Raw genomic sequence first — 15,364 nt, forward strand, 5'->3', positions numbered from 1 at the left:
AATGACTACCAAGGTGAGATTGGACTGCACCATGGAGCTAAAGAAGACAACCTAGTGGATCCTGTAGGAGATCCTCTAGGTTGTCGCTTAGCATTCCTATGCCGTTATTAAAGTCCGTGGAAAACTGCAACAGCCCAATCAGGCAGCACCACTAATGCACAGATGCTTTTGGGAGCAAAGATTTGGGTCACCCCACCAGGTAAAGAACCACGACCGGTCGGGTGCAGTGGCTCACGGCTGTAATCCCAGCACTTCGGGAGGCCAAGGCAGGTGGATCACCTGAGGTCGGGAGTTCGAGACTAACCTGACCAACATGGAGAAACCCCATCTCTACTAAAAATACGAAATTACCCGGGCGTGGTGGCGCATGCCTGTAATCCCAGCTACTTGGGAGGCTGAGGCAGAAGAATCGTTTCAACCTGGGAGGCGGAGGTTGCACTGAACCAAGATCGCACCATTGCACTCCAGCCTGGGCAACAAGAGCGAAACTCCATCTCAAAAAAAAAAAAAAAAAAAAAAAGAACCACAATCAACTAAGGCACTTGCAGAAGACAAAGGGAAAGTGGAATTGGTAGTGGAGAAAGGTGTTGTGGATACCAGCCACGACCATGTGTCCAGTTACAGAAACTAGGACTATAACTGTTACATTTCCTTACTTTATTATGAATGCTTGTTCACAGGCATGCACACACACACACACACACGCATATGTATCAGATGTTTTTTCCCTTATGCATCTACTATGTGACATAAGATGTATTAATTTTATGTTATATAGTATTTAAGTGTTATTAACTTTACATCACAGAATTTGAATTATGGGATATCAAAGAGAAGAGCAAACATCAACCAGGGACTTTGCATCCTCTTCTGGGGAAAGGGTTTGTGTTGTGGTTGTATAGAAGGTAGTTGTATTCTGTTATGTGAAAGTATGACCTTGTTATTTCTCACTCAGATATTAAGTATGTTTTAAAATGTGTATAGGGGCTGTGCTCAGTGGCTCACCTGTGCCTATAATCCCAGCACTTCGGGAGGCCAAGAGGGGAGGACTGCTTGAGCCCAGGAGTCTAGATCAGCCTGGGCAACATAGCAAGACCCCATCTCTAAAAAAAAAAAATGTAGCTAGGCAGGCCTGGTGGTGTACACCTGTAGTCCCAGCTATTTGGGAGGCTGAGGTGGGAGAATTGCTTGAACCCAGGAAGCCACGGCTTTAACGAGCCGTGATCCACCACTGTACTCTAGCCTGGATGACAGAGCAAGATGCTGTCTCAAAAAAAAAGAAAAGAAAATTATACACACACACACACACAGATGTCTCTTAGTATTCCTATGCCATTATTAAAGGCATAGGAATATATATATATTTATATATATATAATGTATAGAGGCACCAAGGTGACTGGGGCGAACTTGGAGGAGTTGGTTGCAATGGTATCAACTTGGTGGGTGTTTTTGGATGAGATATTAATCTCACAATACATTGGTGAACTTTGGGTAAAGCAGATTGTCCTCCATAATGTGTGTGTGTGTGTGTGTGTTTGTGGTGCTTAACCGGTAAGTTGAAGGCCTGAACAAAACAAAAAGACCACTTCTCTAAGCAAGGGGGGACTCTCCCTCAACCTTCAGACTCAAACCACCGCTCTCCTGGTCTCCAGCTTGCTGGCCTCCACAGCACACTTTGGACTTCCCAAACTCCATAATAGCATGAGTGAATTCCTCATAATAACTCTCTTTCTATATGCCCACATAATCCTATTATTCTGAAGAATCCAAATATGCCTGCTTACTCATTTTTCAAAAAGGTAAAGGATTAAAATGTTGGCTTTTCTAATACTTTTGATCTTAGTGTCAAAAAATCATAGTAACACACTCTGCTGTCTTACATCCAAAGTTGCTGCCTGACATCCCGGGAATGATACTGTGAAACACAACATCAGGAAGATAGAAATGAGTAACCTAAGTGAAAAATGTCATACACAAAGTGAATATGTAGTGCAGACCTACAATGTGACAAGACGTTATGGCAACACATAATAGAACACACAAAACTACTTGAGTCTTCACAAAGGTGATGTTTTAGTCCAGCCTTATAAAATGTGTAGGAGATTGCCAGGTACAATTAAAGATTAAAGACAGGAGCAATTCTTTTTTTTGTTTTGTTTTGTTTTTGACGGAGTTTCACCCTGTTGCCCAGGATGGAGTGCAGTGGCATGACCTTGGCTCACTGCAACCTGCAACCTCCACCTCCCGGTTTCAAGCAATTCTCCTGCCTCAGCCTCCTGAGTAGCTGGGATTACAGGCGGCTGCCACCATACCTGACTAATTTTGTGTATTTTTAGTAGAGACAGGGTTTCACCATGTCAGCCAGGTTGGTCTCAAACTCCTGACCTCAGGTGATCCGCCCACCTCAGCCTCCTAAAGTGCTGGGATTATAGGTGTGAGCCACTGTGCCCAGCCAACAGTGGCAAATTCTTTACCATTCCTTTCCACCTAGAGGTGAAGTTCAATTCACTTCCTCCTGAATGTGAGCTGGCCTTAGTGACTTGCTTAACCCTTATGTAGCAGAAGTGATGTTCTAGAACTTCCAAGGTTAGGTCATAAGGCTTGTAGCACCTGCCCGGGATTCTTAGAACACTTTGACAGCCCAAAGCTTCCACTTAAGTCCACTGCTCCGAGACTGCCATGCTGAAGAGGCAATGCATAGGCACAGCCTTCCCTCATCTCTGCCTATGTGTCAGATATGTGAATAATTCTCTTTTGGACTGTAGACCAGCCCATTTGCCAGTTGAATATCACCAAATGACCCCTGCCAATACCAACAGAAGAACCAAACAGCTGAGCCTAGCCCCAGTTACTGACCCAAAAATCATGAGATTTAAGATAGTCTCTATTTTTTTTTTTTTGAGACAGAGTCTTGTTCTGTCGCCCAGGCTGGAGTACAGTGGCGTGATCTTGGCTCACTGCAAGCTCCGCCTCCCGGGTTCAAGCAATTCTCCTGCCTCAGCCTCCCGAGTAGCTGGGACTATAGGCACCCGCCACCATGCCCAGCTAATTTTTTGTATTTTTAGTAGAGATGGGGTTTCACCATGTTAGCCAGGATGGTCTCGATCTCCTGACCTCATGATCCACCCACCTCAGCCTCCCAAAGTGCTGGGATTACAGGTGTGAGCCACCATGCCTGGCCTGATAGTTTCTATTTTAAGCTAGTTTGTTATACAGCATTTTTTTTTTTTTTTTTTTTTTTTTTTAGACAGAGTTTCACTCTTGTAGCCCAGGCTGGAGTGCAATGGGCCATCTCTGTTCACTGCAACCTCCACCTCCCAGATTCAAGTGATTCTCATGCCTCAGACTCCTGAGTAGCTGGGATTACAGGCACGCACCACCATGCCTGGCTAATTTTTGTATTTTTAGTAGAGACGGGATTTCACCATGTTGGTCAGGCTGGTCTTGAACCCCTGACATCAGGTGATCTGCCTGCCTCAGCCTCCCAAGGTGCTGGGATTACAGGTGTAAGCCACCACGCCCAGCCAGCAATACAATAATTTATCCAATCCTTCCTTCACTGTATTTTCTACCTTCTCTGGCCTTTTCCTCTATAGCCCCCACATTTCAAATCCTACCTAACCTCCTTTGTGAACCCTTCCTCACTTTTCCCAGCAACAGTGCACTTCCGGTCCTCTGAACCTGTATCCTTTTACCTAATAATGTGTAATGAGGATGGCAATCTCCTATTTGTTTAGGACAGTACTAATCTGTACCAATTGTGTAAATTGTCAATGACACCCCTTTCACTCTTGAAAGTGTGCCATTTTAGTCAATAAATCATATGGTCATCCTGTGCTTAATTACTTTATTTGTATAGAAATGTTCTCTCATTCTAGATTATAAGATTACTTGAAAGCAAGTAACATGTCTTTCCTTCAATAAACATCTACTGTGCAAGTATGATGTGGCCCATATTTTACAACGTGCTGCCTTGTATATCTTTTTTTTTTTTTTTTTTTTGAGACAGAGTCTCTGTCACCCAGGCTGGAGTGCAGTGGTGCCATCTTGGCTCACTGCGAGCTCCGCCTCCTGGGTTCACACCATTCTCCTCCCTCAGCTTCCCAAGTAGCTGGGACTACAGGCACCCACCACCATGCCCCGCTAATTTTTTTGTATTTTTAGTAGAGACAGGGTTTCACCGTGTTAGCCAGGACCGTCTCAATCTCATGACCTCGTGATCCACCCACCTCGGCCTCCCAAAGTGTTGGGATTACAGGCGTGAGCCACCGCACTATTTTTTTTTTTTTTTTTTTTTTTTTTTGAGATGGAGTCTCACACTATTGCCTGGGCTGGAGTGCAGTGGTGCCATCTTGGCTCACTGTAACCTCTGCCTCCTAGGTTCAAGCGATCCTCCTATCTCAGCCTCCTGAGTAGCTGGGATTACAGGCACCAGCCACCATGCCTAGCTAATTTTTGTATTTTTAGTAGAGACAGGGTTTCATCATGTTGGCCAGGCTGGTCTCGAATCCCTGACCTCAGGTGATCCACCTGTCTTGGCTTCCCAAAGTGCTGGGATTATACGTGTGAGCTACCGTATCTTTATATTTCTTGGCACTTTCAGTAATAGAGGCTGTTAAGCCATAACACCTCAAGGGCTGGGCCAGTTCACGGGCTGATGAGAATGCAGAAAGGAACTCAGATAAGGGTACTGTACTTTCTTGTTGGTTTACTATGGAATCAGCACACAGGCAGCAGAAAGGATAAATAGGAGATTAAGAACACATGATGTTAAAACAGATGTGGCTACTAGGGCCTCCCATTTCCCTGCCAGAGGCACACTTCAAGGCTGGGGCCTGTGCAGTGAGAAACCCACCAGCAGAATGAAGCCTAGAACCTTGGTCCACTGTCTTTTAGGATAGGAGAAGAGGGGAGAAGTGGCTACGTTAGTCCATGCCCCAGTCTGGGGATCCTATTCTCTTGTCTCACCACAAATACATTTAACTTCCTTGCTAATACAATATTTTTCTTTCATTGACATTGGGCCTACTTAAGAAGTCAGTGCAGGCGGGACGTGGTGGCTCATGCCTGTAATCTCAGCACTTTGGGAGGCTGAGGTGGGCAGATCACCTAAGGTCAGGAGTTCAAGACCAGCCTGGCCAACATGGTGAAAACCCATCTCTACTAAAAGTACAAAAATTAGCCAGGTGTGGTGGTGTGCACCTGTAGTCTCAACTACTCAGGAGGCTGAGGCAGGAGAATCACTTGAACCTGGGAGGCGGAGGCTGCAGTGAGCCGAGATCATGCTATTGCACTCCAGCCTGGGAACAAAGCCAGGCTTGGTTTAAAAAAAAAAAAAGTCAGTGCAGTAACTGGCCATCACTAACCAGAGAGACAGTCAGTAAAAGCTTAACAGAACACACAGTAAAGAATTCAGTGGGCCCAGTGCAGTGGCTCACGCCTATAATCCCAGCACTTTGGGAGGCCAAGGCAGGCAGATCATGAGGTCAACAGATCAAGACCATCCTGGCCAACATGGTGACTAAAACATCTCTACTAAAAATACAAAAATTAGCTGGGTGTGGTGGCACATGCCTGTAATCCCAGCTACTCAGGAGGCTGATGCAGGAGAACTGCTTGAACCCGGGAGGCTGCAGTGACCTGAGATCGCACCATTGCACTCCAGCCTGGCGACAAAGTGAGATCCTGTCTCAAAAAAAAAAAAAAAAAAAAGTATTCAGTAACACTGGATGACTAATGAAAATCATGGAAAAGTTTAACTAGCTGGTAAAACCTAATAGAAATAAAGTGTTAAAGACCTAAATGATTTCTAGGCTTTTCTTCCAACTCAGCCATTAATCTGCTAAATGTTTCTTTTATACCTTTGATCTTTATTTTTATACGAGAACTCTTTTCACCCCCGTAAGCACAGGCAACTGATTCTCCAATGTGAAATATCCTTAGAAAATAAACCAATTTCCTGTGTACCAATTAAAGCTCATAGTAACAAATTTTATAAGAAGAAAAGGCTGTAATTTTATTTTCAAATTTTTGGAAGTTTTTCAGAAAAAAATAAAATGACAAGAACACACACAAATATTGAAATTATTCATTGAACTATAAACACTTAGCAAAGGAAGAGACTTTTGAAGTATTTGAATCCACCTCCTTCTGAAAACAGGAATCACTTCTAAATGTCTCTCATATCTTTTTTCAAGGCAGGTTTTTCCAGGAGGTTCCCAGCCTCCTCAAATCTTTCCCAAGTTTGATGCACTTCATCTCATAAAAGTAATACATACTTTTTTTTTTTTTTGAGACAGGGTCTTGCTCTGTTGTCCAAGATTGAGTGCAGTGGCACGATCAGGACTCACTGCAGCCTCACCTCACTGAAGCTCAAGTGATCCTCTCACCTCAGCCTCCCAAGTAGCTGAGATTACAGATGCACACCACCACACTCGGGTAATTTTTTTTACTTTCTGTAGAGATGCGGTCTTGCTATGCTGCGCATGCTGGCCTCAAAGCTGTGGGCTCAAGTAATCCTCCTGCCTCGGCCTCCCAAAGTGCTAGAATTACAGGCCTGAGCCACTGTGCCTTGCCACAAACTATTTTTAATCACTAAAAAAGAAAAAAGAAAATAAGGCAGGCCGGCTTCTCACATTACATGCTTTTAGAAAAAGGTCACATGCTTGAAGCAGCTTTGTTATATGCAGAGCACAGTACTGGCTTCAAAAAATATATAAAGGTTCTGTGCACTGGCATTGTTTACATGTGAAGAATTGCCATCAACTTCTATGAAAATTAGCAAGCCGGCACAGTGGCTCACGCCTGTAATCTCAGCACCTCAGGAGGCCGAAGTGGGCGGATCACCTGAGGTTGGGAGTTCGAGACCAGCCTGACCAACATGGAGAAACCCCATGTCTACTAAAAATACAAAATTAGTCAGGCGTGGTGGTGTAATTCCAGCTATTCGGGAGGCTGAGGCAGGAGAATCGCTTGAACCCAGGAGGCAGAGGTTGTGGTGAGCCAAAGTAGCACCACTGCACTCCAGCCTGGGCAATGAGAGAAAACTCTGTCTCAAAAAAAAAAAAAAAAAAAAAAAAAAAAAAAATTAGCAAGTTCTATTCATTCAAGTACATTAAGTTAATTGTACTTCACAAAGTTTTATATTTGGGATAAGGCTAAAACAGAAAAAAGAAAACTAGCACAGAGCTGTTAATAAAAAAAAACTTGAAAATATTAATTATTGTGAGATGTGATCAAATGAAAATCAATCCTGGATAACATTAGAAATTTCTAACTCCATAAATAAGTTCTATAATGTACTAAAAATTTCCACTATCAGAAGATCCTAATTAAAATAAAGAAATACATAAAACTGAAACAGTCAATGTGATTATTTGTTTCCTTTCAGAAGATCTATGGGCCCCACTGCCAGCCACATGCATCTCCGTGTTCTCAACGAAGTGTGACCAGCTCTTCTGAAGAGGTAGGGTGAATGGCGACTGTGTTGTCAAAGTCCGCCTTCGTTGCTCCCATCTTCACTGCAACAGCAAAACCCTGCAGCATTTCATCACACCCAAGTCCCTGCATATGGATCCCAACCACCTGGGAAAAAAAGAGAAACATTTTCTTTTCTTTCTTCTTCTTTTTTTTTTTTTTTTTTTAGACGGAGTTTCACTCTTGTTACCCAGGCTGGAGTGCAATGGCATGATCTCGGCTCGCTGCAACCTCCACCTCCCGGGTTCAAGTGATTCTCCTGCCTCAGCCTCCCGAGTAGCTGGGATTACAGGCACGCACCACCACGCCTGGCTAATTTTGTATTTTTAGCAGAGATGGGGTTTCACCATGTAGGCCAGGCTGGTCTTGAACTCCTGGGCTCAAGTGATCCACCCACCTCAGCCTCCCAAAGTGCTGGGATTACAGGGGTGAGCCACGGTGTCTGACTGATACTGTGATCTTAATTGAACTTATAAAGAGCCTCTGGTGATGGCTGGCTCTTCATATTATTCCTCTCTATATAGCAGTTCTTAGTCTTGAGAAGAATGACAAATAACGTTTATCAACTGAATGAATGATAACTGGCATGAAGAAATAACTAAGTAGGAGCCTTCATGATTCAATATCCAGAAATCATAGGCTACTGAGGAATGTTCATGGCACCACCACGCCCGGCTAATTTTTGTATTTTTAGTAGAGATAGGGTTTCACCATGTTGCCCAGGCTACTCTCGAACTCCTGAGCTCAGGCAATCCACCTACCTCGGCCTTCCAAAGTGTTAGGATTACAGGCATGAGCCACAGTGCCTGGCCCTGGCCTCTCCTCTTTTTTTTTTTGCTTTGAGATGGAGTCTCGCTTTGTCGCCCAGGCTGGAGGGCAGTGGCATGATCTTGGCTCACTGCAACTTCTGCCTCCCAGGTTCAAGCGATTCTCCTGCCTCAGCCTCCCGAGTAGCTGGGATTACAGGCACCTACCACCACGCCAGGCTAATTTTTGTATTTTTAGTAGAGACAGGGTTTCATCACGTTGGTCAGGCTAGTCTCAAACTCCTGACTTCAGGTGATCTGCCCGCCTTGGCCTCCCAGCATGCTGGGATTACAGGTGTGAGCCACCACGCCTGGAATCATCCTTATTTTTTAAGAGGAGTGGAACCTCCTTCTAGATGAAATATTATGAAGAACCCCAAAATGCATGTAAGATAGATCAAAGTGGGCCTGTCCAGTTGAATCAGAAGGCTCAACTGCTTGGTCTCCCTCCTTTCCACCCCTGCAAAATACGGCCATCCCAGTCCATTTTGCAAGGGACTATTTAGTTTGCTGGATTTTTCCTTACCTTTTCTTCCTTGTTAGCACAGACCATTTTCATCACACATTTTGTTTTCCTTTTGGTAACTGCGTGATACATCGGGGTAAAGCTGGTTGAATAGGTCTTCACGTTTTCTTTTCCATATTTATGAATGGCTTCATCTACAATGCACATTAAAAAAAGCATCAGAAAACTAAACAATTACACTGAACTATCAAAGAGGGAGATGACCAGAAATACATAACCTGAATCAAACCACGAGGAAATATCAAACCACGCCAAAATGAGAAGCATTCTACAAAATAAATGTCAGTGTCATATAAGACAAAAGAAGGGCTGAGGAATTCTGCCTCTAGATGAAAAGAAAGGCCGGGCACAGTGGCTTATGCCTGTAATCCCTGCACTTTGAGAGGTGGAGGCAGGCGGATCGCTTGAGCCCAGGAGATTGAGACCAGCCTGGGCAACACAGTGAAACCCCGTCTCTACAAAAAATTAGCCAGGCATGGTGGTGGTGCAGGCCTGGTAGTCCCAGCTATTCGGGAGGCTGAGGCAGAAGAATTGCTTGAACCCAGAGGCGGAGGTTGCAGTGAGCAGAGATCGTGCCACTGCACTCCAGCCTGGGTGACAGTGGGAGAGCTTGTCTCAAAAAGAAAAAAAAAAAAAAGAAAATGATACTCGGTTTATGTAAGGGCCAGTTCTTAGGAAAGATATATGTTTGTGTGGTGTGTGTGTGTGTAGAGTGAAAAAATGAAAAAGCAAAAATATTAAGGTTAGAGAGGAGTCCTTTGTACTATTTTTAGAGCTTTTCTTTAAATTTTAGTTCAAATAAAAAAGCTAAAAAAAAAGATCAAAGAGATAGGGTGATGTGAAGGAAAGATACTGTACACTCAAAGTAGTAGTAGGGGAGAAAACTGAAACTGTGACAAGAGAGTAACCAAAAAGCAATGTAATCTGGGGCTGAGATAGGTTTCATCAGCTGACAGAGACCTAGTTTAAAGTTGGGGGCAGGGGAAAGAGGAAGGAAACCACAAATGACCTTCAGTTTTTAAATACCTACCTTCCGTGAGTCCCACTGTCCCAATAGGGGGGTGGCTGAAGACCACAGTTGGGATGTTGTTATAATCTAATTTGGAATCTTCCTTATATTCAAAAAGTCGATGGGCAAGTTTTCGGCCAGCAGCTATTGCAACTATGGAAATATTTTAAAATCAGTGTTTATCTTACTGTCTATTTTAACATAGCTAAATTGTTCCACTAGCCATTTATCCATGTAGCTTAATGCCCTAGTTCTGACAGTTTCACGCCATTGTTCATTACACTATCTAGATAGTTTAATACAGCGAAGATATATCATGCCTCAGCAAACAACTCAAAATGATTGGCTTATGAGAATTTTCTACATTCTATTACAGGTTGAGCATCCCTAATCCAGAAATTCAAAATCCAAAATGTTTGAGCACCATGATGCCACAAGTGGAAAATTCCACACCTGACCTCATGTGAAGGGTTGCAGTCAAAAACGCAGACAAAAGTATGCCTCATGCACACATTTAAAATATTGCATAAAAGTACCTTCTGACTATGTGTATGAGGTGTATGTAAAACAAATGAATTCCGTGTTTTGACTTGAGTCGCATCTGCAAAATATCTCATTATGTATATGCAAATATTCCAAAATCTGAAACTGAAAACACTTCTGGTCCCAAGCATGTCATATAAGGGATGCTCAACCTGTCTGGCCCAACTCCCAAAAGACACATTCACAAGTTCTCACTTACCTGGCAGTTAATCTACTTAATGAAGATATTAGCTTTTTAATACAATATTTATGGAACAAACTATATTAGTTTTCAGCATCTTTAGTTCTATTTTATAACCCTAAAGTGCTGGGATTACAGGCATGAGCCACTGCACCTAGAATCTTTATTATTATTATTATTATCATTATTATTATTATTATTTTTAGACGGAGTCTTGCTCTGTTGCCAGGCTGGAGAGCAGTGGCACCATCTTGGCTCACTGCAACCTCTGCCTCCCGGGTTGAAGCAATTCTCCTGCCTCAGCCTCCCGAGTAGCTGGGACTACAGGTGTGCGCCACCACGCCCAGCTAATTTTTGTATTTTTAGCAGAGATAGGGTTTCACCATGTTGGCCAGGAAGGTCTCCATCTTTTGACCTCGTGATCCACCCACCTTGGCCTCACAAAGTGCTGAGATTACAGGCACCAGCCACCACGCCCAGCTGAATCTTTATTTTTTTAATCCAGACAACATCTCACTATGTTGCCCAGCCTGGTCTCAAACTAGGAGACTCAAGTGATCCTCCCACCTCAGCCTCCGAATGTGCTGGGAGCCACCACACCCAGCCAAGAGCAAGAACTTTCTAAAGGAGCTAAAAGGGTTCGGGTGTGTGACTGGTGTAGGTTTCCATCCTGATATAAGGCCCTGGGATGTGCTGGAATCGCTGATGAGGTTCTGTAAGGGTACAGATTGACAGTAGATCAAGTGATCACTAATGGATAGAGATGGGACAGAGCTTGAAATGGTGCTTAGGAAGCGGGTTGAGGTACGGGATGCAGGAGAGAAGGAAATCAGTCTTGGTTGTATCAAGACCAGTCATACAAGAATGACAATCTAGGCCTTGTGTGGTGGCTCATGCCTGTAATCCTAACATTCTGGGAGGCTGAGGCAGGCGGTCTGCTTAAGCCCAGGGGTTCAAGACAACATGGTAAAACCCTGTCTCTACAAAAAATGCACCTGTGATCGCAGCTACTTGGGAGTCTGAGGTGGGAGGATCACCTGAGCCCAGGAAGGTTGAAACTGCAGTGAGCCCGTGATCATGCCACTGCACTCCAGCCTGGGTAACAGAGTGAGACCCTGTCTCCAAAAAAAAAAAAAAAAAGCCAATCTAAATTACTTCTTCCAAATGCCACTTCCTTCCACTGCCACCAAGCACAAGTCCGCGCCTAACTTAAGAGAGTTGCGCAAAGGGCGATCATATTGTCTGCATCAAAACTCCAGTCTGTGCTAAGCATGTTAAGTCTTTTATTCAGATAATGTCAGGTATCCAACCAATATCTATTTCAACACATTGTACCATTTTGACAATATAAAGACACTCATCCTTTTAACTTTGCTTAAGCAGACTGCAGATTTGACAGTGAAGAGTCAGATGGATCATGTAACACACAGGCCCTCCCTCACCAAGAAGGGAAGAGACCTTACCTGGAGTAAGAAGAGCTTTTCCACATACATCCCCAACTGCATAGATGCCTTTGACGTTGGTATTCTGGAATTCATCTACTATGATATGACCCTTGTCATCGGTTTGAATCCCCTAAAATTACAAAGAGATATCATGTCAACACTTGGCCCAACTACTAAAAAAGGTAGATCAAACCTCTGGATCTCCCTCCTTCATTTCACATGGGAACTGCAGCCAGAATCTCCAAGAAACCATGAGACTCAGCTGCAACATGAACGGCATTTAAAGCTGGCAAGTTTCAAGCTGGGTACAGTGGGCCCACACCTGTAATCCCAGAACTTTGAGAAGCCGAGGAGGGAGGATCCCTTAAGCCGAGTTTGAGATCAGCTTGGGCAACATAGTGAGACCCTGCCTCTGTTAAAAATGAGAAAAAAAAAAAAAAAGTTGGCAAGTTTCATATCTTGCTTAACGTAAAAGGTAGTACTTTATCCACTTTTGAGGTGTTTTAACAGGATTTGACATTGCAATGTACAATTCAACTGGCCAGGTAGACATGAAGAGGATCACTCAACTATCAGGTGTGCTACTTGGAATCCCTCTGGAGTCCAGCTTTTCAAATTGTCCCATGGACGCACTGCTCCTGAGGCACACTGACTCAAGCACTCACCAAAAGCATATCTATATTTAGTTTTTTTTTAGAGACAGGGTCTCACTCTGTTACCCAGGCTGGACTGCAGTGGTGTGATCATGGCTCACTGCAATCTTGACCTCCTGCTGCCTTAGCCCCCCAAGTAGCTAGGACAAGAGGCATGTGCCATCACACCTGGATAATTTTTTAACATTCATTCATTCATTCATTCATTCATTTATTTTTTGAGATGGAGTCTCGCTCTGTCGCCCAGGCTGGAGTGCGATGGCGCGATCTAGGCTCACTGCAATCTCTGCCTCTCAGGTTCAAGTGGTTCCTCTGCCTCAGCCTCCCGAGTAGCTGGGACTACAGGTGCCCGCCGCCATGCCTGGCTAATTTTTTTGTATTTTTAGTAGAGACGGGGTTTCACCGTGTTAGCCAGGATTGTCTCAATCTCCTGACCTCATGATCTGCCTGCCTCGACTTCCCAGAGTGTTGGGATTACAGGCGTGAGCCACCACGCCTAGCCTTTTTAACTTTTTTTTATAGACTAGGTCTTGCTGTTTCCCAGGCTGACCTCAAACTTCTGGCCTCAAGTGATCCTCAAGCCTAGGTCTCCCAAAGCACTGGGGTTACAGGTGTGAGCCACCATGCCTGGCCAAAAGCACATTTCTATGACGCTTACCATTTTATCTTTAAAAATCCAAGCAACTTTTGTACTCTACTCTAAAACATACTGATGTTTTTTCCAGACTCCCAGAAGAAAAGTAAAAACAAAACAAAACAAAAACACATATTGATGTTTCCCTTAATCAAAAATATTTTCCTATATGTAGTCAAATTTTTGCTTTAAGAAGACATGTTATGCTTATCATTTGGCTTTGCAAATCCTAAGTATATGTGAGAAGTAGAGATATGGCAGAAGTAGGAAGTAAGTAGCCATAGAGCTTAAGAGCACAACTGGCCGGGCGCAGTGGTTCAGACATGTAAATCCTAGCAGTTCGGGAGGCCAAGGTGGGCGGATCACCTGAGATCAGGAGTTTGAGACCAGCCTGGCCAACATGGTGAAACTCTGTCTCTACTAAAAATACAAAAAATTAGACGGACGTGGTGGTGCATGCCCACCTACTTGGGAAGTCCCAGCTACTTGGGAAGCTGAGGCAGGAGAATCACTTGAACCCAGGGGGTGGAGACTGCAGTAAGCTGAGATGGCGCCACTGACTCCAGCCTGGGCAACAGAATGAGACTTTGCCTCAAAAAAAAAAAAAAAAAAAAAAAAAAAGAGAGTACAACCTTTGGTACAGACAGACCAAAATTCAAATCCTAGCTCTGCAATTTACCAGTTATGAGACCTTGTATAACCACCTGTTTATCAACAAATATTTAAGCTTCTATTACAAATGAGACTTTGACTTCATCACTGAGAATACACTGGTAAGACAGACATTCTCCCTACACCATAGAGTTTACAGCCCAGTAAATTATCTAGTATCTCTGTGCTCCTGGCTTCCTTATACCTTGCCGGTTGTTGGCAAGATTAATTAGATTAGTAACATGTTGACAAGACCTGGCACATAGTAATCACTCAATTTCTGTTATGTAAATATATCTTAATGTCAAATGAGACTGAACCTTTTTTTTGCCTAATTCTTCAAGAATTTAGCAAATATAGGCTGGGTGCAATGGCTCATGCCTGTATTCCCAGCACTTTGGGAAGCCGAGGTGGGAGGATCGCTTGAGCCCAGTTCAAAATTAGCCTGGGCAATACAGCGAGACCTCATGTCTACAAAAAATTTTTTAAAAAATTAGCCAGGTGTGGTGGACCACGCCTGTAGTTCCTGCTACTTGGGAGACTAAGGTAGAAGGATCACTTGAGCCCAGGAGTTTGATGCTGCAAGGCTGCAGTGAGCCATGATGGCACCACTGTACTCCAGCCTAGGTGACAAAGCAAGACCCTGTCCCCCCAAAAAAAGTTAGCAAATTTAGTTGAAAACTGGACCTATCAGTGCTTACATCTGTACAATGGCAAAATATCTCTTCAAAGGTGAAAAGCTGAATGATCAGTTTTTTGTTGTTGTTTTCTTTTGGGTTTTTTTTTTTTTGAAAGGGAGTTTTGCTTTTGTTGCCAGGGCTGGAGTGCAATGGCGTGATCTTGGCTCACTGCAACCTCCGCCTCCTGGGTTCAAGTGATTCTCCTGCCTCAGCCTCCCAAGTAGCTGGGACTACAGGCATGCGTCGCCATGCCTGGCTAATTTTTGTATTATTAGTAGAGACGGCATTTCACCGTGTTGCCCAGGCTGGTCTCGAACTCCTGACCTCAGGTGATCCACCTGCCTCGGCCTCCCAAAGAGCTGGGATTACAGGCGTGAGCCATGGCGCCTGGCTGACTAGTTTTGTTAATATGAAAATAGGCAACTAATTTTACTAAATGTCATTGAACAAGATTACAAACAATCAAAACATCTCCCTGAATATTTTATAAGTTAACATGAAGAAAAATGACCTTTTACAGAAACAAAAAAGGAATCCACATTACAACAGAAACTTAGTATTAGAACATAAATTAAAATGGTATACACTGCTCAAGCAGCTCTATCAAATATATACACCTCAGGCCGGGCGCAGTGGCTCACACCTGTAATCCCAGCACTTTGGGAGGCCATGGTGGGTGGATCACCTGAGGTCAAGAGTTCGAGACCAGCCTGGCCAACATGGTGAAATCCTGTCTCTACTAAAAAAATATAAAAAT

At 43.8% G+C, this 15,364-nt stretch overlaps 1 protein-coding gene across 3 annotated transcripts in view; it reads right to left on the minus strand.

Moving 5' to 3' along the window:
• Window positions 1-5,998: 5,998 nt before the first annotated feature.
• The window catches only part of GSR (glutathione-disulfide reductase), a 52,916-nt gene continuing 43,550 nt past the window's right edge, over window positions 5,999-15,364 (minus strand). For 2 of the 3 annotated variants that reach the window (XM_012508342.2, XM_003269541.4), the window contains 4 exons: window positions 12,008-12,119; window positions 9,842-9,973; window positions 8,812-8,945; window positions 5,999-7,587 (listed from right to left, as the gene is read on the minus strand). In XM_012508342.2, coding sequence (XP_012363796.2) covers window positions 7,438-7,587; window positions 8,812-8,945; window positions 9,842-9,973; window positions 12,008-12,119 — 528 coding nt within the window. In that variant the 3' untranslated portion in view covers window positions 5,999-7,437. The remainder of the gene's footprint in view (window positions 7,588-8,811; window positions 8,946-9,841; window positions 9,974-12,007; window positions 12,120-15,364) is intronic. The other variant, XM_030817071.1, reaches the window with a different exon arrangement.

Source organism: Nomascus leucogenys, chromosome 8, assembly GCF_006542625.1.
Source record: "Nomascus leucogenys isolate Asia chromosome 8, Asia_NLE_v1, whole genome shotgun sequence".
In the NCBI taxonomy this organism is placed as follows: Eukaryota; Metazoa; Chordata; class Mammalia; order Primates; family Hylobatidae; genus Nomascus; species Nomascus leucogenys.